The sequence below is a fragment of the Canis lupus genome, chromosome 2 (assembly GCF_003254725.2).
Source record: "Canis lupus dingo isolate Sandy chromosome 2, ASM325472v2, whole genome shotgun sequence".
In the NCBI taxonomy this organism is placed as follows: domain Eukaryota; kingdom Metazoa; phylum Chordata; class Mammalia; order Carnivora; family Canidae; genus Canis; species Canis lupus.
The window spans coordinates 69,871,617-69,893,927 of NC_064244.1; the positions used below are offsets into that span (position 1 = coordinate 69,871,617).

At 52.0% G+C, this 22,311-nt stretch overlaps 1 protein-coding gene across 6 annotated transcripts in view; it reads right to left on the reverse strand.

The window, feature by feature from the left end:
* The window catches only part of PTPRU (protein tyrosine phosphatase receptor type U), a 78,829-nt gene that overhangs the window by 52,909 nt on the left and 3,609 nt on the right, over positions 1–22,311 (reverse strand). For all 6 annotated transcript variants that reach the window (XM_035713289.2, XM_035713287.2, XM_049105340.1 and 3 more), the window contains exons 2-7: positions 10,506–10,637; positions 7,401–7,672; positions 6,784–6,865; positions 6,563–6,678; positions 6,001–6,175; positions 5,193–5,486 (exon numbers count right to left, since the gene is read on the reverse strand). In XM_035713289.2, the coding sequence (XP_035569182.2) occupies positions 5,193–5,486; positions 6,001–6,175; positions 6,563–6,678; positions 6,784–6,865; positions 7,401–7,672; positions 10,506–10,637 (1,071 nt within the window). The remainder of the gene's footprint in view (positions 1–5,192; positions 5,487–6,000; positions 6,176–6,562; positions 6,679–6,783; positions 6,866–7,400; positions 7,673–10,505; positions 10,638–22,311) is intronic.

Genomic DNA, 22,311 nt, shown 5'->3' on the forward strand with positions numbered 1-22,311 from the left:
TGTCTCTACTGATGACTTTCAAATTTATATCTGCAGCCTGAACTTCTTCCCCGAGCTCCACTCATAAATCCATCTGCCTGATGGATATCTCCACTTAAACGTCTAATAGGCATCTCAAAGTCAACTTTTCCAACACAGAACTCCTGATCTACAGCACCCCGTCACACCTGTCCCTCCACAGTCTGCTTCTTTCCAGTAAATGACAACTCCATCCTTCCAGCTGCTCAAGCAAAACACCTTGGAGCCATCCCTGACTTCTCTCTATTTCTCCCTCGTTTATTGCATGGCTGGTCTATCAGCAAACGCAGTCAGCTTGACCTTCACAAAAAACGCAGAAGCTAACCACTTTTCACCACCTCTACCACTTCCTCCACCTGCCAGCCTCCACATCTCTCAGCCACATGGTTCCATCAGCCTCCTCAGTGGTCTCCCCTCCTTGGCCCCTCGCCCTCCTAGAATTTATACTTCATAAAAGGGCCCGAGTCATCCTTTTAAACAAAGTAGATGACATCATCCTACTTCCCCCAGCAATTTCTCCAGCTTTCTGCACAACTCAGCCCCTTACCACCTCCTTCAGGTCTTGCTCAAAAGTCACCTTCTCAGTAAAATGGTCCCTTAAGCCTTTTTTAAATAACAATTATCCTAACCCCACACCCAACTCTCCCCCCCACACCCCAACCCTGCTTTATTCTTCACAGTGCTTATCATCATCTACCAAACCATATATCTCACTTGCTTTACTGTCTCCTTCCACCAGCATGAGTTCCATGCAGAGTTCCCACAAGACAGGAGGAACTCATATGCCAATGGCCTTGGTCTGTCGCAGTCATGGTCCTATGTCCCTAGCAACTACAATAGCGCCTGACCCATAAGATGCATTCAATAAACATTTGTTGAATGAACCTTAACACCAACGCTGCATGGTAAAGATTTATATTCTTCTCATCCTGTAAAACAAGGGGATGAAAGCTCCAAGAAGTTAAGTAACTTGACCCAGATCCCTCACCTAGAAAGTTATTCCCACTGGCACACTCTGATCCACCACCCAGGGTCTCTTAAAATGTGACATTCAACTGGATTTTCGATGACTCCCCAGATCAGCTTTTTAAAACACTTAAGAATAGAGACGTACAAAAAGATAAAAACCTTGTATCTTAACCAAAAATTAACTCAAAATGGATCATGGACTCAAATGTAAAATGTAAAGCTATAAGACTTTTAGGAAAAAAACAGGAGAAAATCTCTGAGATCTAAGGCCAGGCAAGGAGGTCTTAAACTGGACAACAAAAGGACAACTCATAAAAGAAAATTTTGACTAACTGGTCCTCATCAAAATTAAAAATGGTTGCTTTGTAAAAGCCCAGGTGAAGAGTTGAAAAGACAAGCTAAAGCAGGGAGGAAATATTCACACACTGCACATCCAACAAAGGACTAGTATCTAGAATATGTAAAGAACTCCCAAAACTCAAAAGGAAAGAATGAATAATCCAATTAGAAAATGGGGGGATCCCTGGGTGGCGCAGCGGTTTGGCGCCTGCCTTTGCCCCAGGGCGCGATCCTGGAGACCCGGGATCGAGTCCCACGTCGGGCTCCCGGTGCATGGAGCCTGCTTCTCCCTCTGCCTATGTCTCTGCCTCTCTCTTTCTCTCTTTCTCTCTCTCTCTGTGACGAAAGAAAGAAAGAAAGAAAGAAAGAAAGAAAGAAAGAAAGAAAGAAAGAAAGAAAGAAAGAAGGAAAGGAAGAAAGAAAGAAAGAAAATGGGCAAGAGGGGCACCTGGGTGACTCAGTTAAGTGTCTGCCTTCGGCTCAGGTCATGATCCCATGGTCCTGGGGTCAAGCCCTGCATCAAGCTCCCTGCTCAGAGGGGAGTCTGCTTCTCCCTCTCTCTCTCTCTCTCTCTCTGCCCCTCCCTCTGCTTTTGCTCTCTCTCACTCTTTCTCTCTGATAAATAAATAAAATCTTTAAAAAAAGAAAAGAAAATGGGCAAAGACCTGAACAATTGACTGAACAGGATGTACAGATGGCAAAAAGCACATGGAAAGGTGTTCCACAACATTAGGCATTAAGGAAATGGAAATTAAGACCAAGATGGGATATCACTACACACCTCTCAGAATGGCTAAAAAAAAACAATGACAATTCCAAATGCTGACAAGGATGCAGAAAACTGGGTCACTCATACATTGTTGGTGAGAATGTAAAACAATAGAGCCATTCCAGCAGTTTCTGATAAAACCAAATATGCAATTATCAAATGACTCATCAGTCACACCCCTGGGCATTTATCCTAGAAAAGTGAAATTTCATGTTCATGCAAAAATCTGTACACAGGGCCGCCTGGCCTGGGTGGCTCAGGGGTTTGGTGCCTGCCTTCAGCCCGAAGCGTAATCCTGGAGACCCAGGATCGGGTCCCGCGTTGGGCTCCCTGCCTGGAGCCTGCTTCTCTCTCTCTGCCTCTCTCTTTGCCTGTGTCTCTGCCTCTCTGTGTGTGTCTCTCGTTAATAAATAAATAAAATCTAAAAAAAAAAATATGTATACAAATGTTCACAGCAGCTTTATTTATAATAGCCCAAAATAGGAACCAGTCCAGATGTTCCTCAACAGGTGAATTAATATTCACCTGTTCAACAAACTGCAGTGATTCCACACCATCATATGCTACTCAGCAATAAAAAATAAAAAAAAAAAGAATGACTGATATACCTAACAACTTGGATGAGTCTCCAAGAAATTATGCTGGGCAAAATAGCCAATCTTTGTGCAAAGACAATTCAATGGGAAAAGAATACTCTTCAACAAATGGTACTGGGACAGCTGGACATTTACATGCAAAAGAATGTGGTTGGTCCCCTACCTCACACCATATGCAAAAACTAACTCAAAAATGGATCAAGGGCCTAAATGTAAGAATTAAAACTATCAAAGTCTTAGAAAAAAATAGGGGCAAGTCTTTGTGACTTCAGACAATGGTTTCTTAATATGACATAAAAATCACAAATAAAAACAAATTAGACTTCCTCAAAATGAAAAACAAGGGATCCCTGGGTGGCGCAGCGGTTTGGCGCCTGCCTTTGGCCCAGGGCGCGATCCTGGAGACCCGGGATCGAATCCCACGTCAGGCTCCCGGTGCGTGGAGCCTGCTTCTCCCTCTGCCTGTGTCTCTGCCTCTCTCCTCTCTCTCTCTGTGTGCCTATCATAAATAAATAAAAAAAAAAAAAATGAAAAACAAAGGACACCATTAAGAAAATTAAAAGACAACCTACAGAATCAAAGAAAATGTTTGCAAAAATATCTGATAAGAGTTTAGTATCCAGAATATATAAACAACTCTTACAACTCAATACTACAAAGACAAATAACCCAACTTTAAAATGGGTAAGAAATCTGACTAAACATTTCTACACAGAAGAAATACAAACGGCCAATGAGCACATGAAAAATTGCTCAAGATAATTAACCATCAGTGAAATGCAAGTCAAAACCACACTGAGATACCATTTCATACCCACCATGAGGGTTATAATCAAAAGACAGATAATAACGAGTATTGGTAAGAATGTAGAGAAATTGGAACCTTCATACACATAATGGGAATGTAAAAAATGATACAGCTGCAAACAATGCAATAGTATTTGGCAATAAAAAAGGGTAAAGAAAAAACCGTGTCACAACATGGATAAACCTTGAAAACATGATGCTAAATGAAAGAAGCTAGTCACAAAGACTATATGGTATATGATTCCACTTATACAAAATGTCCAGAAAGAGGCAAATTTACAGAGACAGAAAGAAGATTAATGGTTGCCTCAGGTACCAGCTTTCTTTTTGGGGTGATGAAAATGTTCTAAAATTGATTGTGGTGATGGATGCACAACTCTGAATATACTATAAACCACTGAATTGTACACTCCAATGAGTGCTTTTATGAGATGTGAGTTATATCTCAATAAACCTGTTACCAAATTTTTAAAAATCAATTTCAAAGGGTTCTATACTATATGATTTCATATTTATATGACATTTTTGAAATGGCAAAATTCTAGACATGACAGGCAGATTAGGAGTTACCAGGAGCTGAGGTTGGAGGAATGGAGAAAGGTGAATAGAAAGAGCCACACAAAAGAGTCTTAAATTGACTGAACAGTATCTTGACTGTGGCAATAAACACACAAACCTCTAAACGCGATAAACTGTATAGCACTAAATATTCACACAAATGGAGACAAGCAAAATCAGGGAACTCTAAGATCTGTGGGCTATGTAAATATCAGTATCTTCATTGTGATATTACCTTCTAGGTCTGCAAAATGTTACCATTCAGAAATAGGGTAAAGGGTGTGTGGAATCTCTGTATCTTTCCCTTTCTTTGTTTCTTTTTTTTTTTTTTTTTTAAATACTCTCAACACCCAATTTGAGGCTCAAACTCAGAACCCTGAGATCACAAGTCACATGCTCTAAAGACTGAGCCAGCCAGGGCCCCCTATAGTTTTTCTTACAATTGCATGTGAATCTACAATTATCTCAATAAAAATTCCAATTAAAGAAATATACTGAAATCTGTTCTATTTTCCATTTCTCTTCAGATTAAACAAGAGTGTCCTCTGGTGCAGGACTGCCATAGCTTCTAACAGCTGCTTGCTTATACCCTTTTGAACAAGGAAGGGAAGACCTCAATTTCAAAAGACCCCATAAGAGATTCCAGCTGAAATTAATAATACACTTTTGTTTCATGGTATTTAGTTGTTCATCCAGATGATATAAGAATTGATATAAGAATTGATGATCTTAGAATTAAGAACACAAATTCTGGAGCCAGCCAGTCAAGGACTCCACTGCCAGCTCTGCTACTTACTAGCTATGTGACCTTGTGCCAGTCACTTAACATCTGTGCACCTCAAACACCTCAACTGTAGAATGGGTATGACAGGGTACCTAGATCATAGTGTTTTAAGCCAATGTGTGTGTGTATGTACTTATACACATGTGCAAGTATCTGGCACAATGGTAATAGCTATCATTATTACCTTTACCATAAGGATGAGGGCGGGGAGATCACGACGTTTTAGAAAGCTCAAGAGGCACAGGTGCAGGCCAGATTACCTCTTGTAATGTGCTCCCTTGGTTCATCCCTGGGTAGCCCTGAGTCTACACCCAGGTGTCCCCAGGAAGGAGGTGGGCCAGGAGATACCCACCTGCGCATTTGGTGCGGCTGATGAGGGGCGGCCCCGGGCGGCCGGTGCCGCCCTCACCCGGGCGCGTGAGCAGTACGCTGATCTCGTACTCGGTGTCGGGGTCAAGGTGCCACAGCTTGTAGGTCTGCAGGCTGACGGCGTGCACCTCGGCCCACGGGCCGCGGGACATGCGATACTCAATCTCCTTGCGCACGATCGGCCCGTCGCCAATGATGGAGTTGGTGTTGAGCTGGATGATGAGGTAGGTGGGCCCCGCGCGGAGCAGCTGCGGGGGGGCAATGGGTGTGGGGGGCTCTGCGAGGACGTGAGGGAGAGGCGGAACCCAAAGGTGCGCTGTGAGACCCTGCTCCCAACCCCGGCCCGCAGCCCGTCCAAATCCCCAGCAGCCCTCCCTGTCCTCCCAGGACCCTGAGAAAACCCCCAGACCCCCAACTAGACTTTCTTGCCCGCGCCCACTAAATCCCCAGGCCCGAAGGGGCACCCGCCTCAAAGGCTGATCCCACACTCACCCTAAGCCTACATCCTGCCCCAGTTCTGGCGTTGAGGGATGGCCCCGTGCGGGTGGGGTCAACCCGGGGGCGCCACAGCCAGACCCCACCTTGCGTGGCTCACACCCCAACAGGGTCTCCCCGCCCCCGATCAGACCGCCTCCCGAGGCACAAACTGCCCCTTCCGCAGGCCCCGCCCCAGTCACGCCCTGCCTGCCCCACCTTCCCGCGGGCCCCGCCCCTCGGAGGGTGCAGCCCCAGCACCCACCCCCAGCCCCACCCCACCCCCCCACCCAGCTACGGGAGCGTGAGTTGCTGACCCTTGACGATGAGCTCCGCGAAGTTGGAGACGCCCGCGCCTCGCGGGGCCTGGGACACGCAGCGGTACAGGTCCTGCTCCGAGCGGCTCACGGAGGCAAGCAGGAAGGTAGCCAGGAAGCGCCGGTGGCTGATGTGCCGCACACCCGCGGCGGGCACCAGCGTCCCGCTCTGCCGCTGCGCAGGGGTAAAGGGGACAGGGTCAGGAGTGCCGGGGAGGAAGGGTCCCCATCTCGCTCTGACCCGGGCAAGGGGAGTACTGTATGTCCTGGCCCCATTTAGCAGACCCTAGTATTCCTGGTACTAGCTCTCCACCGCAGGAAGGTGTGGATAAGAAGGTGATTAAGGGAATGTGGTCTCTGCCTCTGATGGAGAGTGGTCTGGGGATCCTGGAGCCACCCTCTGCCCTGGGGGTAACAAGAGCACCCAAGAGAGCCTGGGTGAGGGCAGGGATGCCTGAGTATGAATGCTGGAAAATGCAGGAACAACCCGGCACCCTGTAAGGAACCCAAGTCCCAGAAGAAATCCCCCCCCACCTTGATAAGGTCCCTGCCACCCCCTCACCTGCAGGAGAAAGCGCTCGGCCTCTGCTGCTCTGCCTGCTGCCATGCACTGGAAGGAGGCATTCTGGCCAGCATTGACCTCCACATCGCCCAGGCGGGAGAAATGCGGGGCCTTCGCTGCGGGAATAGAGCCTCTGTGTGAGCTGGGCCTGGGCCCCCTGACAAGGCAGGAGCCACGGCCACCGCACCCCTCACCCTGTACCCCCGTGGGCTGGGACTCACCGCAGGGGTAGCTGAGAAGCAGGACGTCATCTAGGCCCATGTAGCCCCTGCGGTCTGGGGAGATGAGGGCCTCAAACAGCACCTGGGGGAGGCGGGAGGGTCCCTGTCATATCCCTCCAGCCCTACCTGGGGAGGTGCCCACAAGGGACCCCTTTTAGCTCTGCTCCAGTCCAGGCTCCTCAACCAGCAGAGGTCAGCCCCACTCACAATGACCTTCCTTACCAAGCCTGCTAGTTGGGGGGGGTGAGGTGCCAGCAGCCAGAGCTAACAAGGTCAAGGCCAGGGAGGTTCCATCCCAGTTCTGGATAGTTACCTTCAAACAGGAAAACTTCCCAGCCAGACAGGGTCTCCAGGTCAGCACTGTTCCAACTCACCCTTGACTCCGGCAACAGACTATTTGTATTGACAGTGATCTCTGATGCTGAATCTGGACCACAGCAGCACTGAATAAGCTGAGGCTGACCACAGACCGACCCCTGACCTTGACCACATACTGACTCCTGATGCTGACCACAGACTAGTTCCAACCTTGGTTACCTGCTTACTCTGTCCTCAGGCTGATACCTCTCTACCCTCACCCCTGAGCGCAGGCTGACCACAGACCAAACTCAGCCTACCTGATATTCATTGGGCCAGAAGGTGCTGACGGCCAGCTCAGCCTGGTGCCACTGATGGCCATGTGATCCAGTCATATTCCAGACGGCACTGCCCAGGGGACCCCCGTTGACACGCACATAGATGCCCAAGGTGCCCGGGCTGTGCCCATCCCGGCTGTACAGGAAGTAGCTGAACTGCACGCAGTGGGTATCATTCTCACTCAGGCTCTGGAAGATTACATGGGCCCGCTGGCCTGGGGTGTGCTGGGAAGCATTGACCATCAAGTAGGAGCCTAGAAAAAGAAGGAGGAGGAGGCAGGAGCTGAGGAGGCTTGGGGAGGACCAATGTCAGGTGGGCAGAGGAGGGGGGTGGGCAGAAAAAAGGGACTCCGGGCATTTGGATCCACTGGGAGTTAAGAATTCTGAGTCCTGGTCCCCAACTCTGTCTGTGTTGAGTCCCTTCACCTCCCTGCATGAGAATCGGAGAAGCAAAATCGGAGAGTCACACAAAAGTGACTCTCAAAAACCTTTATGGCCTCTCACCACCTATGATCACAGTCCAAGCTCATGCTGGCCCACAACGTTCCCCATGTTCTGAGCTGCCCATGGAGGCAGGGACTAACTAGGTCATTCATCTTGGAGTCAAGAGTCTGTCACAGGACAGGCCCTCAAAGGCTACCTTTTTTGAAACCCTCCCTCCCCATCTCTCCACAGGCTTCTCTCCTGGCCCTTGGATCACTCATCACGTGTGTATCTGTCTCCCCGCCAGCCTGTGATGCCTCAGGGGCTCCACTGTGTCCCCAACACAGGTCTGAACCCAAGCTGAATGAGCATGTAGAACAGAGATTGAATGAAAGGACTCTAACTTCCCTTCCAGCCCCTGCCCTGGGTCTAAATGCATGGAATACAATCCTCTTGATTTCCAAGCGGGGAAAAGGCAGCCCTCTCCTTCCTCAAATCTGGGATGTACACAGGCAGGGGAGTAGAGGGGGGCTGGCAGGGTGAGAGTGGGCCGGACTCCTCAGGACCTGGCTGCGGGATTATGGCTTCCCTTTTGTGGGGAGAAGGCCCCAGCAGCTGCCAAGAGGGTGCCCACAGCCACCCAGCTCTGCCTCCTCCCGGGCCTGGCTACCAGCCAACACAAGCTCATTCAGATCCCAAACCACGCCGCTCCCTGCTCTGGGAGGGCTCCCCGGGGACTCCACTGGAGGAGATCTCATTCATCTCTGTGAGCCAGAGGCCTGTGAAGGCAGCTCGTGGATCAGTCCTAGCAGGGTAGTGAACAGAACTCCCAAGTCCCCATATCCACCCAGAAAGGGGCACATCCTGGCTCCCCAGTGGTGCCTCTCATCCCATTTCTCCATCCTCCTGGCTCCTCTCCCTGCGAGCAGCTGCGTGTGTCTCTCCCCCTTTCAATCTGATACTGTTCTTGCTTCTTCCTCTGGCTTCCTCTGCCCACCCCCTAGTCTTTTTCCCTAGTTGTCCTCCCCCTGCATCCATCTCCTTCTCTTCATTTCCTCCCTTCGTTCCTGTGGCTCTTCCTTCTCCTCTCTGTGTCTGCATCGCCCTCCTTCCTTCTCCCTCCACCCCCCAACTCTCTTCCCTAGGATGTGCAGACTAAGAGGGCAGAGGCCCAGCACAAGGCCCACACTAAATACTCAATCTCTCTTTCCCCTGTCTCACTGGGTACGTCTCTGCGAGTGTGAGAGAGAGGGGCAGAGCCCACCCAGGGTCCCTGCCACAGGGGGGCACCTCAACAGACCACAATCACAAGGTCAGACTTTGCTCTCCACTAACAGAGAGGTCAAACAAGGAGCTGAGAGCTGTTTATGTGAAGGCAGAGAGGAATGCCCCAGGGAGCGCACCCTGTGAGCAAAGGCACAGAAGGGGGAGGCAGGGAGGCCTCCAGGGGACAAGGTGAGCGGTAGGAGATGAGCCTAAAGACTGCCCGTGCCAGGCTGTGCAGGATCCCTCTGGCGGCTTCAAGTTCTGGCCTTACCACTGAGAACTTTTGCTGCCCCTCCCCGAATTCTTGACAGCAGGTACAACTGCAGCCATGCTGTGAGCTGAGTAGCAAAGGTCCTGGGCCACTATGACAGGGCGAAGGGGAGGAGGCCCTTAAGCTGTCTACTTCTGGGGTTCCTTCAGCACGCCCATTTGTTCTCACACTATGCTGTCTTCCAACTCAAGCTTTATCAGTAATAGGGTTGATAATTTGGCCTCCATATCTCTTATCCTTTTCTGAATGCCCAGCAGATTCTGTACCCAATAAAGCGGGTGCTGGTAATTGGGCCCCCTCGAATACTTCCAACAATGGTAACTAAATAGTAACTAAACATTCACTACATTCCACTCCCATGTTATGCAGCTTGTATACATTATCTAATAACCCTATGAAAAGGATTATTATGCTCTTCACTTTTTAGTTAAGACAATGGAAGCTCAGAGAAGTTAAGTGACTTGCCCAAAGTCACACAACTGATAAAGCGATGAGGCCAGAATTTGAAGTCCAGTCTTCACGACTCTGGGACCAGTACAGTAGGGGCCATCATCAGAGTAGAAGGCCAGTACTACAATGCATGTAATTAGACTGACTCCCACTCCAGTGCCCATGATGTCATAAGTGCTTCATCCTGAAACAGGGCAGAGCAAGGTAGAAATTGGGAAGGATCTGGGACTTCCAGGAAGAAGGGAACTTCAGAGGAAGGTTATACACACATCCAGCCCCCAGTGTTACCACTCCATCAGGATCTTCAAGTCCTGGGAGATAAGGATGCAGAGGCTCTAAGGGAGAAGAAGAGAGCCTCCCTGAAGGTGGACTTAGGAAGACCTGATGGGAATAGGGTGGACTCCAAACTAAGCTGTAGAGGGAATAATGGGAAGTGGGTCTTAACAGCTTTCAGTGTCTTTGATTGCTTGAACCTGCACCCATTTTACAGGTCAAACTACCTAATATATACAATTGGACAGTCTCCACAGAGCCCCACATTCATAGTATCATGTATGTCACTACAGATGCAAAAGCAGAGGTGACCCAGAGAGGTTAAAGAACATGCCCAAGGTCACACAGCAGGTGGCTATAACTGGAAGGAGATAAAGAGGAATGGTGGTAGAGAGTAGGCTCACCATGGGGCAGGTCCGCCGGAGACCGGGTACCAGGGTGGATGTGCACTTGCTCCCACTGGAAGTCGTCATACTGGGCTTGGCTGTACTCGCAGGGCACTGCTGGGTCACTCACCTCCTCGAAGGTACAGCCGGCTGTGAGGGCAGGCATGGTTAGCTCCTGCTAGGGCAGGGTCGCTGACCAGCAGGGCTCCTGGGGCTCCCCTCCAGGAGCCCCTGCCCTCTCCCATGCAGGCCCACACCCTTTCCCTCCCTCTCCCAGGCCACTCCCCCCCCCTTGCTCCCTCCCTCCAACAAAACTCTCCCTCCTCCAGCCCATTCCCTCTATTTACTGTCTCCACCCAATACCAATACCTCCCCACACCACCCACTGCCCCCCAGGACCCCACACTGCTCAACCACCCAACCAAAGACCCTCCCCCAGAAAAACTAGTTAGCATTATCATCAGAGCCTCACAACTTGTGAGATCAGGTCTAGAATTATCCTCATTTTCCAAATGAGGAGACCACAGCTAGTCAGGGACACAGGTGGGACTCGAACAGAGATCTCCTGTGTCCCACCACGTGCCTCTCCATCTTCACATAAAGGACAGATGTGGGCCCCATGAATGCACTAAGCCAGCCCTGATGGTCTCTTCTTAAGAATAATAACAGAGGCCACTGATCATTTCAGGCTCACCACATGCCCGCACAGCACCAGCTACCCACTTTCTCCGCATGGCATCTCATTTAGGCCTCATCGCCTGAGGCAGAGACCCCTATTATTCCTGCTTGACAGGTGAGCTTAGAAAACTCACTCATCACTCAGTCACCCAAATCAGGTCTCTCCCTGCCGGCATGTGACACACAAAAGCATCGGGGGCCCAGGAAAATGCCTGGCCAAATGGTGAGGAAGCAGGTCGATGTCAGGCCAGGCCCTGTGTGGGGCACCTGCCAGCCACAGGTACTTCTCCCCACCTGATAGATGATGTGACTGAGGCCCCAGGGGATGCAGGGGCCCATGCACAGTATAACGTGGTGGCTATGTGAGTGGGCTTGAGTATTAGACAGACTTGAGATCCGTAAGGCAAGTCACTTCTCCATTCTGAGCCTCTGTTTCCACCTCTGCATATGGCATTGCTGGGGATGCAGCACGGGGTCCACCTATCACCAGGCCCAGGGTGCGCACAAGCTCTCAGGAAATGGTGGCCCTTCACAGGCACTGTGGAGTCCACAGAAGCTGGACTTGAACCTACATCAGCCGGATACCAGAGCCCAGATTTCCTTCACTATGAGAAACAGCACAGCCAAGCTGCTTCCCAGGTTCAAGAAGAGGAAGGAAGAGAATTAAAGAAGGAAGAGAAACTGGGGGCCGAGGGCCATGTGCCAGGCACCACAGCGGGCATGTGCCTGGTGGCAGGGACTCCACTTTCGGGGGCACTCTGCTGTTTCACCTGCCACAGGGACCTCTCTAGGTTGCCAGGCAGATCATGTGAAGTAGCACAGGGAGACATGCCCAGCAGAGCCAGGCACACAGGTGCTCGCCACTGTCGGGGGGGTCTCTTGTTCCTCTTCTCGCTTCCCATCGGAGTATAAAACAATGAGATGTGGGCATGAGGCTGGCACCGAGTGGATGCAGTGAAATAACAGAAGCCTCTCTCTACAGCTGGAGCAGAACCTTGGCTGAGCACTTTGCCTCTTTGTGTGAAAGGCCCTGGTCAGCATCATGCCCTGTGGCCTGTGGGAGGGAAATTTTAACCCAGCCTGTGCTGGGAAGGCCTCAACTCTCCCTCTAGAAAATGCCCCACAGCACAGAGGGAGGCTGTGGCCAGTAGGGATGGTCAGGGAGGGCTTCCTGAAAGAGGGGGACAACTGACTTCATTCAGCTGAATGCAGTCAGCAACTGAGCTGACTGCAGTCTGCTCCCAAGGTTCTTAGCCAAGGCCTCCCTAAGGCAGAGGGATTGCCAGAAAGGGAAGCCCAGGATCTAGAGCCTGGATGGGGCTCAGGCCCTTCCAGTTCCTTTACAAGGCAGGTTCAAGCACAAGGCAGCTGCCCCCAGGATGTCTCCTCCATGGCCCTGGGGCAAGTCTGGGAGTGTCAACTCTTTGGCTTCCCCCCATCCATCCTGAGCCAGGCCATAGGAGCTAACAGGACCCCCAGAGACTGACCTGAGCCAGAGTGACCCCCAGCTGATTATCCCTGGCCAACAGTGGCCCCAACATCATCCAGACCATCTGACTTCAACCAGAAGGACCACTAGATTGCCTGACTAACCCCTGGCCAGAGTATCCCCTGACCTCTGCCAAATGAGTCCTACAACTGATCTCAGCCAGGGTAACCTCCCTGGCTGACCTTCCCCCTCCCTAGTGTCACCTGAGGCAGAATGATTCCCTCTCCCTGGTCCATGTACACCTCCAGCTCTGTGCCTCTGGGCCAGGCCCAATTCTAACCACAACCCTTAGGGGATGACATCTCCTCAAAGAGAGCCCCATCCTCACCGTCTATCCAGCTCACCCTGGAATGGGAACAGTCAGGCCTCCTAGGTCCTGAGGAAAACTGTATCACCTCCAGTCTGGGTGGCTCAGGAACTACAGCCCTGTCCCAGCTCCTGCTAGAGACCCAGCTCCTATCAGAGGCCACCACCCACCCAGGGCCCGGAGAAAGGGGGGTGGATAGGAATTAGACCAGACTTTGGATTCAGAGCAAGAATGTTGACTCCTTCAACACAGACTTGGGCCACAGACACACACATACACGTCAGCACCACCGTGAGAGAGCTGTCACTAACCATCATGTCCACCTATCCCCATGAAACTCCACAGTAATCCCTAAGGTAGGTACTATTATTCTTCCTGTTTTGCAGATGGAAACTGAGACACAGAGAGAGGAGGTGGCTTGCCCAAGGCCACATTCTAAGTCCCAGAAGCTGGGATTTAAGCCATCTATCTTTATTCAGGGAGACTAGGTCCAAACAAAATAAGGCTCTGGTGTTCTGCTGGCCACATGTTGTTAATTCAGTTCCACTCAGGAAATGTGTTCACTGAAAGTACAAAGCAGGTCCCAGGCTGACACTATTAGAGGCACAAGGATGATTTAGATTCAACCCTGCCCACAGGGACCTCCCAGTCTGAGTGGGGGTGATGGAATAAGGCAAAGCAGAGAAGGGTCAAGGCCACAAGAGGGGGTCCGGGAGAAAGACTTTCCTGGAGGTGGGTGCATCTAAGCAAAGCCAGGAGGGCTGGATCTCATTCTGGCCAGTAGAGATAAACAGAAAGGTCTGTGAGGCAAAGGGCTCAGCAGAAGCTAATGAGGGCAGGGAGTGAACACATAGTCCAGAGCATAGAGAGGAGCGAGGAGTGACCAAAGCACTGGGTGGGAGCTGGAGACAGGAAGGCCGAGGCCAGACCACAGAAGGAGGGTCTTAAGTGTCTGGGTGAGAAGTCTGACTTCATTTGGAATGGGGAAGCCAGAGTAGGGTTCAGATGAGACAGTGTTACATCCTCCAGGCCAGGAGGAGGGCAGGCGGGTTCTCCAGGGGGCACCACAGGATCAGGTGGGAGCTTGGTGGGACAAACCACCATGGGGTCCACAGTCTGATGTCAGGAACTGCTGAGGAAAGGAGCCTCAGGTCCCCTCCTAGATGCAAACGGCACACACTCTAGTCACACCCAGAGAGATGCATAACACGCACACACACACAGCCCCACACTCCCTTCCCCCAGCCTAGTCCAAGCCTCAGGAACACTGCTCAGCCCGCCTGGGGCCAGGGAGAAAACCAGACCCCGCCAGGGGTACCCCATCTCTGCCCCGGCCTCCCAGAGAGGGTGGGCTGGATCAACCCAGGACCCCCACCGGTTCCCCCAGCCTCAGCTCAAACTGGCCCAGCTACATTCCTCAGCTAATCTCCCCAATCTGGCAGGCGGTTGCCTCAGCAACCGTCAGCCACAATTTGGGAAGGCAGGAGGATGGCTTATCCACATCCGGCTGGGCTGTAGATGGGGCGATGTAAGGGGTGAAGCAACCTCCGTGGGAAGAGTCAGAGTGTGGGGAGGGGGTCTCCCCCACATGAGGGTCTCCACAATTCCATGCGCATGTGTTTCCATATGTTGGTGTGGGTGTGCGTACATGACTGTGAGAGTGATAGCCTGGTACCGACTTGTGAGCACTCAGCTGAGAGGCAGGAGACCTGAATCTAACCAGCTGAGCCTCCAACTCCCTGTGTGACCTGCAGCAGGTGACTTGCCCTCTCTGAATCTCTGCTTCCCCACCTATGAAATGAGAATGGGGACCCAGGTGACTTCTAAGGCCACGTCCACCTCTAGAATTCTAGTTCCATGTATGTGAGTATGCACACAAGCAAGAATAATTTGAGGGCAGAGAGACTATGGGGCAGAGGTATGTGAGGGTGAGTATGGGTCTCCAAGTGTGGGTCCCCCAGACAGTGTGCTGTGAAGTTAGGGTGTCTAAGTGTACATTCATGTACAGAGGTATATGGGCATACTCGATGATAAGCATGTACCTACAGGGGAGGTGAGTATATGCAGTGGGATAGAGGCGAGGTGTGTGCGTGTGCCTCCGTGTGAGCTCCAGACTTTCCTCCCCACCAGACAGGGAATGATGCCCTGTGCCAAGTGTGGCTGCCAGCCACCACCAGTATTTTCTAAAGGACCCTAGGTAAACAGAGTTTGTTTGCAATGAGATCTCTGTTCTCTTTGGTTTATCAGTAGAGCATCCAGTTCCCAAGGGTGGCCCCAGGAGAAACAAAACTTCTCTCAACATACTGCAAGTTTAGGGGCTGGGAACATACGCAATCATAGGCATGGCCCCAACCCTGGCCCCAGGGAAACCAAATACAACCCCAATGACAGCCCTGGCCTATTTCATCATCTGAAGCCACATCTCTATTCTAGGTAGCCCAGCTCAATCAACCCTGGAGCCAATGGTGGCTTCATCCCTTAGATGTTCTTGCCCAACCCAGCCCTATCCTGTGTTCTCCACCCCAGCTACAGCTCCATGGCAGGCCCGCCTAACCCCACTTCCTCGTTTCCTAAGGTCAGAGACTGGCTCTTATGCCTTTGAACCCCATCCCCAAGTGCTCATATAGTAGATGCCCAACAATGGCAAGACTCATCAACCCCATGATCCTAACCAGTCTGACCCCAACCAACCCCCACCCAGGCTCAAGCACCATGACTCTAACCTGGAGACCTGGCCCGGCCCATTTCACTGCTTTACTTGCCCAGACCAATACATCCAGACCTCAGCCCAGGTTCCCTGGAGCTGTTCTCCAGAGCCCTGAATAACTGATGTGCACTCAATTAAGGGCAGGGGTGACCACCTTCTAATCACCCAGAATTCAGCATGGCTGAAGCCAGGAAGATCACTCAGGACAACAGAGAGATAAAGCTGAGTTCGTACCCCCTCCAGGAGCCAACACAGGACCCAGCAATGCCAACATACTTCCACCTCCAATGAGGATAGAAGGAAGCCAACTCTAACAGGAGAAACTCAGGCCAGACCCACGCACCATCTCCTTGATCACCATGAAAATCCCAAGGTTAACGGTAGTGCTGCCATGTTGGTGGTATAAGGTGAAGGCCCCAGGCAGCGCCCAACTCCAGTCAGAGGCAAAGGGCTGAATGGGGAGCTGCAGTGTACAGAGGTACAGTGGGCAAAGAGTACACAGACACCCTGTATCATATAAAGCCACAGTGCAGCAGAGCAGAGAGGCAGAGGGCCATGCACAAACCCACACAGTGTGAAAATCTGTACTTTATTAGAGTCCATGGAGACGGGGCTATGAGGTGCCATGGCATGGTTTGCTGAGAGCACAGTGCAGCAGCTCCACGCTACATGGAGGCAGATGCAATTATACACCACAGGGTGAGCAGAGCACACGGTGTGCACAGACCCCAGTACAGACGCCTGGTGCAGAATGGCAGAACTGGCCGGGGCCATGACGCAGTGCTGAGGTGTCACATCCGCTCTGGGCATGACCCTGAGCTGCACAGAGGCACAGCACTCCAGGGCGGCACATCCAGTAGTGCACTGGGCCAGGACTCAGTGCTACAGGGACAGGTGTACAGAGGAGTGCCAAGGTGCTATGTTCAAGCACTCCTGGTTCTTCGCCCTCTCCAGACCCTAGCACAGAGCCAGGTACACGGTTGGTGCTCGGTGCTCCATGAACACGTGCAGTGCAGACAGAGGCTCAGGGCAATAACCCCGTGCCATGCACAGATGCGCAGATGCAATGCTGGGTACCGTGCAAAGGTGCCACACACAAAAACCCACGCCAGTCCCAAAGCCCAACAAGGTGGCTCCAAGCCAGCATGAGTACACACTCCTTGTGCAGTGTGCAATGTAGGGCAGGGGTGCATGCAGGACAGACACTTGAGGCAAAGATGTTGCTCAGCTGGGACCGCCAACAGAAACCTGGGGGAAAGGACACCAGCCAACTCCCCAGCAGCCATCCCAAGAAAGGCTGAGACACCAGAAGGGGCATGGCGTGGCAATGGTGCAGTAGACTGTGACAGGGTTGGCCAGAGAGCACATATTCAGCTCCATGCAGTAAAGCACTAGGACAGAAACGTTATGTGAGGCAAAGGTGTACTGTGTTGGTACAGTCAGTGCAAAGGTGGAATGCAAAGCAGCTGTGCCCAGACATTCAGGAAAGGCCACATACCCAGTGCAGTGCAGGCACCCGCTGCAAGCATGCAGTGCAGCACAGAGATGCCATGTGATGCAAGGATGCAGTGTGGCAGCAGCATGCCATCTGTTGGCACAGCACAGTGATAGAATACTAGGAGCTGGGCAGCCCGGGTGGCTCAGTGGTTTAGCGCTGCCTTCAGCCCATGGCCTGATCCTGGAGACCCGGGATCAAGTTCCACATCAGGCTCCCCACAAGGAGCCTGCTTCTCCTCCCTCTGCCTGTCTCTGCCTCTCTCTCTCTGGGTCTCTCATGAATAAATTAAAAAAAAAAAAAAGAATACTAGGAGCTGGTCCCAAATCCCTGGCGAGTCCACAAGTCCAGTGCCATGTACACTGCCCAGTGAGGTAGTACAGTGTAGAACAGAAATGCTCTACAAGGCAAACATGCAGTGTGGCCACGGAAAGCCCAAAGTTGGTTCCAGGCAGTGAGGCAGTGTAGGGGCTCTACCCAGAAACCAAGGAGAGTCCACCTTCCCGCTGCAGCAGTGACATCTGGTAGAGTGATACAGCACAGATGAGAGCTGCAAAGACACAAGTGGCAGTACGCGTACTGGATGGCAGTGCAGGACAACGGGCAGATGCAGAGGTGGAGCACACAGACCCTAGGAGGGTCCACACGGCCAATGCAACTCAGAATCTCAGCATGGTCATGCAGTGCAGGTCTGAGATGCAGTGCAGTGCTGAGATGCAGTGCAGTGCTGAGATGCAGTGCAGTGGCCCAGTCCTGAGGTCTAGGCCCAGGAACCCCAGAGAGGGTACGCTTGGCCGTGATGCAGTGCAGCTATGTGTAAGGCAAAGATGCGGCACACTACAAAAGTGTTGCAGGGAGCTTCCACGTGCTGTGATGCACTGGACACCAGGGACACCCAGACCCTGTGCCTCCAGCTCTGCCAGTCTAGGCTGGCTAATCCACCAACTGGGGACTGAGGACTCATTCCTCCACCCTGTCCTCCAAACCCCAACATTTTCCACCCCAGTGACTTTCCCAGGGCATGGGATGAAGCCGTTGCTGTCCATGGGATGGGAGGCCAGGACTGTACACATTGCCCAGGTATTTATATCTGAGCAGGGCCCCAGCATGCTGTCAGGCAAACAATGAATTCAGATTCTACTGAAAAGCTTTTGGGCAAAGCACATCCCCTGGCCCCCAGCCCAGGGCAGGGCAGTGTGGGTGGGGCAGGACAGGGCAGAGACAGGGAGGGAGACCTATTGGACTAGGCCCTGGGACAGGGTGACTAAGAAGTGGGATGAACAGCAGGGAGGATGTGAGAGACAAGCCAGATCCAACCAACCTGGCTGGTCACTCCTGCCCTCCCTACCACCACCACCTCTGGGGCCTGGACTTCATCAGAAGCCAGAAACAAACTTTTCTGCTCACACAGGTTGCCCGCACACATGCTTAATAACTGTTGGCACCTACACAGTGCTCACTATGTGGCAGGCCCTGTTCTAACAACATACTTCCACATATAAAATATATCCTCATGGCAACCCCATGCAGTGTGTTCTATAATGACCCCAATCTCACAGATGAGAACACTAAAGACCCAGAAAGGTCAAGTACTTGCCCAGGTGTTACACAGTTAGTAGTGATAGAGCTGGGATTAGAACCCAGAGCCCAGGCTCTTAATCACACTGTAGGTAAAACACATATTTACACACACGCGCAACCACAAGGGTGCACATGTACACATCTATAAACTATACACACACATTCTGAGCAACGTATCCCTCACCCTCTCAGCTAAGACCTATCTATCCTTGTCATCCACATAGATTTCTGACACCTCCCAGTTGTCACCTCCTTTTTTTTTTGAAGATCAAGTGAGAGTGCACATGCGTGTGACCAGGGGAGGGGAGGGAAGGAACACAGACAGAGGGAGAGAGAGAGACTAAAGCAGGTTCCACACCCAGTGCGGAGACCCATGCAGGGCTCAATCTCACGATCCTGAGATCATAACCTGAGCCGAAATCAAGAATCGGACACTTAATTGATTGAGCCACCCAGCTGCCCCAAGTTGTCACCTCCTTATCCCCAAATGCTCCATGTTCTCCTGTTCTCTCCATTTGACTCCCAACCCTCTGCTGTTCCCCAACAACACCTGTCCCCTTGGTCCCAGCTGTCCCGTCTCCAGATATATCTTCATCCCTAGTTATCTCCCATGCCCAGTTGTCCCCCATCCCCCAGCTGTTACTCTGCCCCCAGCTGTGATCCTGGCCATCAGATATCCCCAACCACACCCCTTCCCAATTTCCCCCATCCCAGCCCTTCCTACACAGCTTCTATACTACAAAACCTCAGGGACCCTTCTGAGTCTCTGTTCTCCACATCCCTTCTGATCCACCACTAGGTCCTGGGATCTGCACCCTGGGAATCTGCCCAAGACTTCATGAGCCTGTTGGCTGTCCACCTCAGGAGTCCTCCCCTGGCCATTCTGAAGGCAATGCCAACCCTGCCCAGAGCAAGCCAAGAGAGTATACTGGCCCCCATCTGTGATAGCCCAGCACCACCCTCCACCCACTCCAAGCCTTCCCTGTGTACCCAGGGGTTCACATCAATGCAAACACTGAGTGGGGACCAGCCATATACAAAGGCCTGGGGACAGGATGACAAGGACCCAGCCTAGCCTTCAGGGGACTTCCAACCAGTAGGCAAAAAAGATGGAAAACAACTCAGCAGGCTATCCCACATGCCTTATGGGAGAAACCTGAAAAAGCCATGCAGGGGGTGGGGAAGTGAGGAGTGTCCCTAGGGGAATAACAGAGCTGGACTCTGAGGCTGGATTAGCAGGCCCCCACAAGGTAAGAAGGGCAGGAGAGGCATTTTCAGTAGAAGGCACAGCATGTGCAAAAGTAGAGGGGTGTGAAAGAGCCTGGGGGGTTCTGGGATCAGCACTGGCCCGGTGATCCCAGATCATAAGGTGACAAGGAGGAATGTGGTCAGGGGAGGAGAGGCACAAACATGAAGCAGTTCCAGAAAGTGGGGTGTGCATCATACAGGGTTTGGGTTTCATTCCTGGGTACTGGAGAGCTTTCAGCTTGGGGCAAGCAAGTGGCAATATCCCATGTCTGCCCAATAGACATCATTCAGGTCACAGGTGCTGGAAGCACTGGGGAGTTGATGGAAGAATGGAGACCAAGGAGGGCTACTGCAAGAGTCCAGGCAAGTAATGATGGGCTGGGAGGAAGGGGACATAGATTCAACAAAACCTTCTTCCATGGCTGCTGAGTGACGACGGTTCAATCAGATCACTTCCACCCCCTGAGGTGTCCAGGCCTCACACCTCTAGGACAGCACTGTCCCTAGGACTTTCTGCCCAGATACAAATGTCCACCACCTGCACCGACCAACACAATAGCCACCAGCAACACGAGATTCTTGAGGATTTGAGGTCTGGCAAGTGTGATGGAGGGGCTGGTTTTAATTTTCATGAATTTTAAGCAATTTAAATTTAATAACCACACATAAGTGGCCACCATGTTGGAAAGTGCAGGTAGGAAACATTTCCAACGTTGTTAGAAGTTCTATCGTAGGAAGTTCTATTGAAAGTCAGCTCTAGACTGACTCAGCATGGAGAAGGAGAACCATCGGGCCCTTCTCCAGAGGCTCCTGGCCTTGGGGTCTAAAGGGAGATTGGGAGACAAACTCCAGGGAAGGGGTGTCAGAAGCCAAGCTGGCAGAGGCCCTGGTACAGAGCAGCACACAGTCATCAGGACACTCCCCACCCAACACATGTACACCCTTTCCTGGAGACAGAAACACCTACCACAGGGCGCCTCCCCCACTCAGACTCACAAACACTCGGATATTCTAACGCATGGGTACCCTGTTGCTGGACACAGATACCCTCACACTCCTATATCCAGACACTTGGGAACCCCACACCCAGACACCCGAGTACTCAGCCCCACATGTGGACACAACACAGAGACACTCTTGTACTTGAACACCCATTAACCTAAGACTGCCAGACACCTGGATACTCCCACCTCCAGATCCAGAGACACTGGGACATCCTTAGATTGGCACACCCTGATCCTCCCACAGCCTGGCACTAGGATGCCCACACCTAGATACTGAGGTACCACCCGCCCAAACAGATCTGCACCCAAACTGCAGAAATTTGACACTTAGGTACCAAGACACCCCAGCAGCAGTCTCCCCAGGATCCAAACAGCTGGTCACCTCCCTATCTCAAACTCAGAACTCAGATCCTACCACACAGGGTAACCAGATGGCTAGACACCCTGACAAGCCACACATATGTCCTGTGCCCCAGGCTACAACTATACGATCACTCACTCACACACACACACACACACACACACACACACCCCTCACCCCATCCTGACTGCCCAGATGCCAGGATCACACCTGCACACATCAGCCAACCTCCCACAACCCCACTTGCAGGGGGCACTACCGGGAGCGGCTCTCCTCCCCTCCCTGGAGCTCACAGTCAGGACACAGGACCCCACCTGCCTTACTCCAGGATCTAGGACAAGAGAACTGAGGCAAGGCCTGCCCTCCCTCCTCCCAGGACGCTCAGCTCAAACTGACGGTTGGGACTCCAAGCCTCCCACCACCTGCCGAGGCCTCCAGCACAAAGGCCGAGCCTGAGGGCAGGACAGGCCCTGCCAGCTGCTGGGGGGGCGGGGCTGGAGGCAGAACTGGAAGCTGGGGGGAGGGGCTGGCAGGCAGGAGTCTGCTCCCTTCCATCTCTGCCAGGGACTCAACCTCCCCAACTCACAGCTCCCAGATGACTCTGTACGTGGCCTTTTCACACACAACACCATCCCTCGGCAGAATTTTCCAGATTCCTGGAGGGAAAACGGATTTCTTTCATCTCTTACTTTCAATGGAGTCAGTGCGCCCCCATCTGGCTTCTCCAGCTCAGAACTTGACCCACTGGACCGCATTCATTCCTTCTTGCCACATTTATTCAGCAACCAGGATTGGGCCAGGATTTCTACCTGACACTAAGCAATCAGAGGTGAACTAAATACCCAGTCTCTGTCCTCACAGAGCTCATGATCTGGAAGGGAGAAAGGACCAATAAACCGTAATTACACTAATTACAATGCTATGAAAAAATTCAATCAACCCCCACTCTCCCTT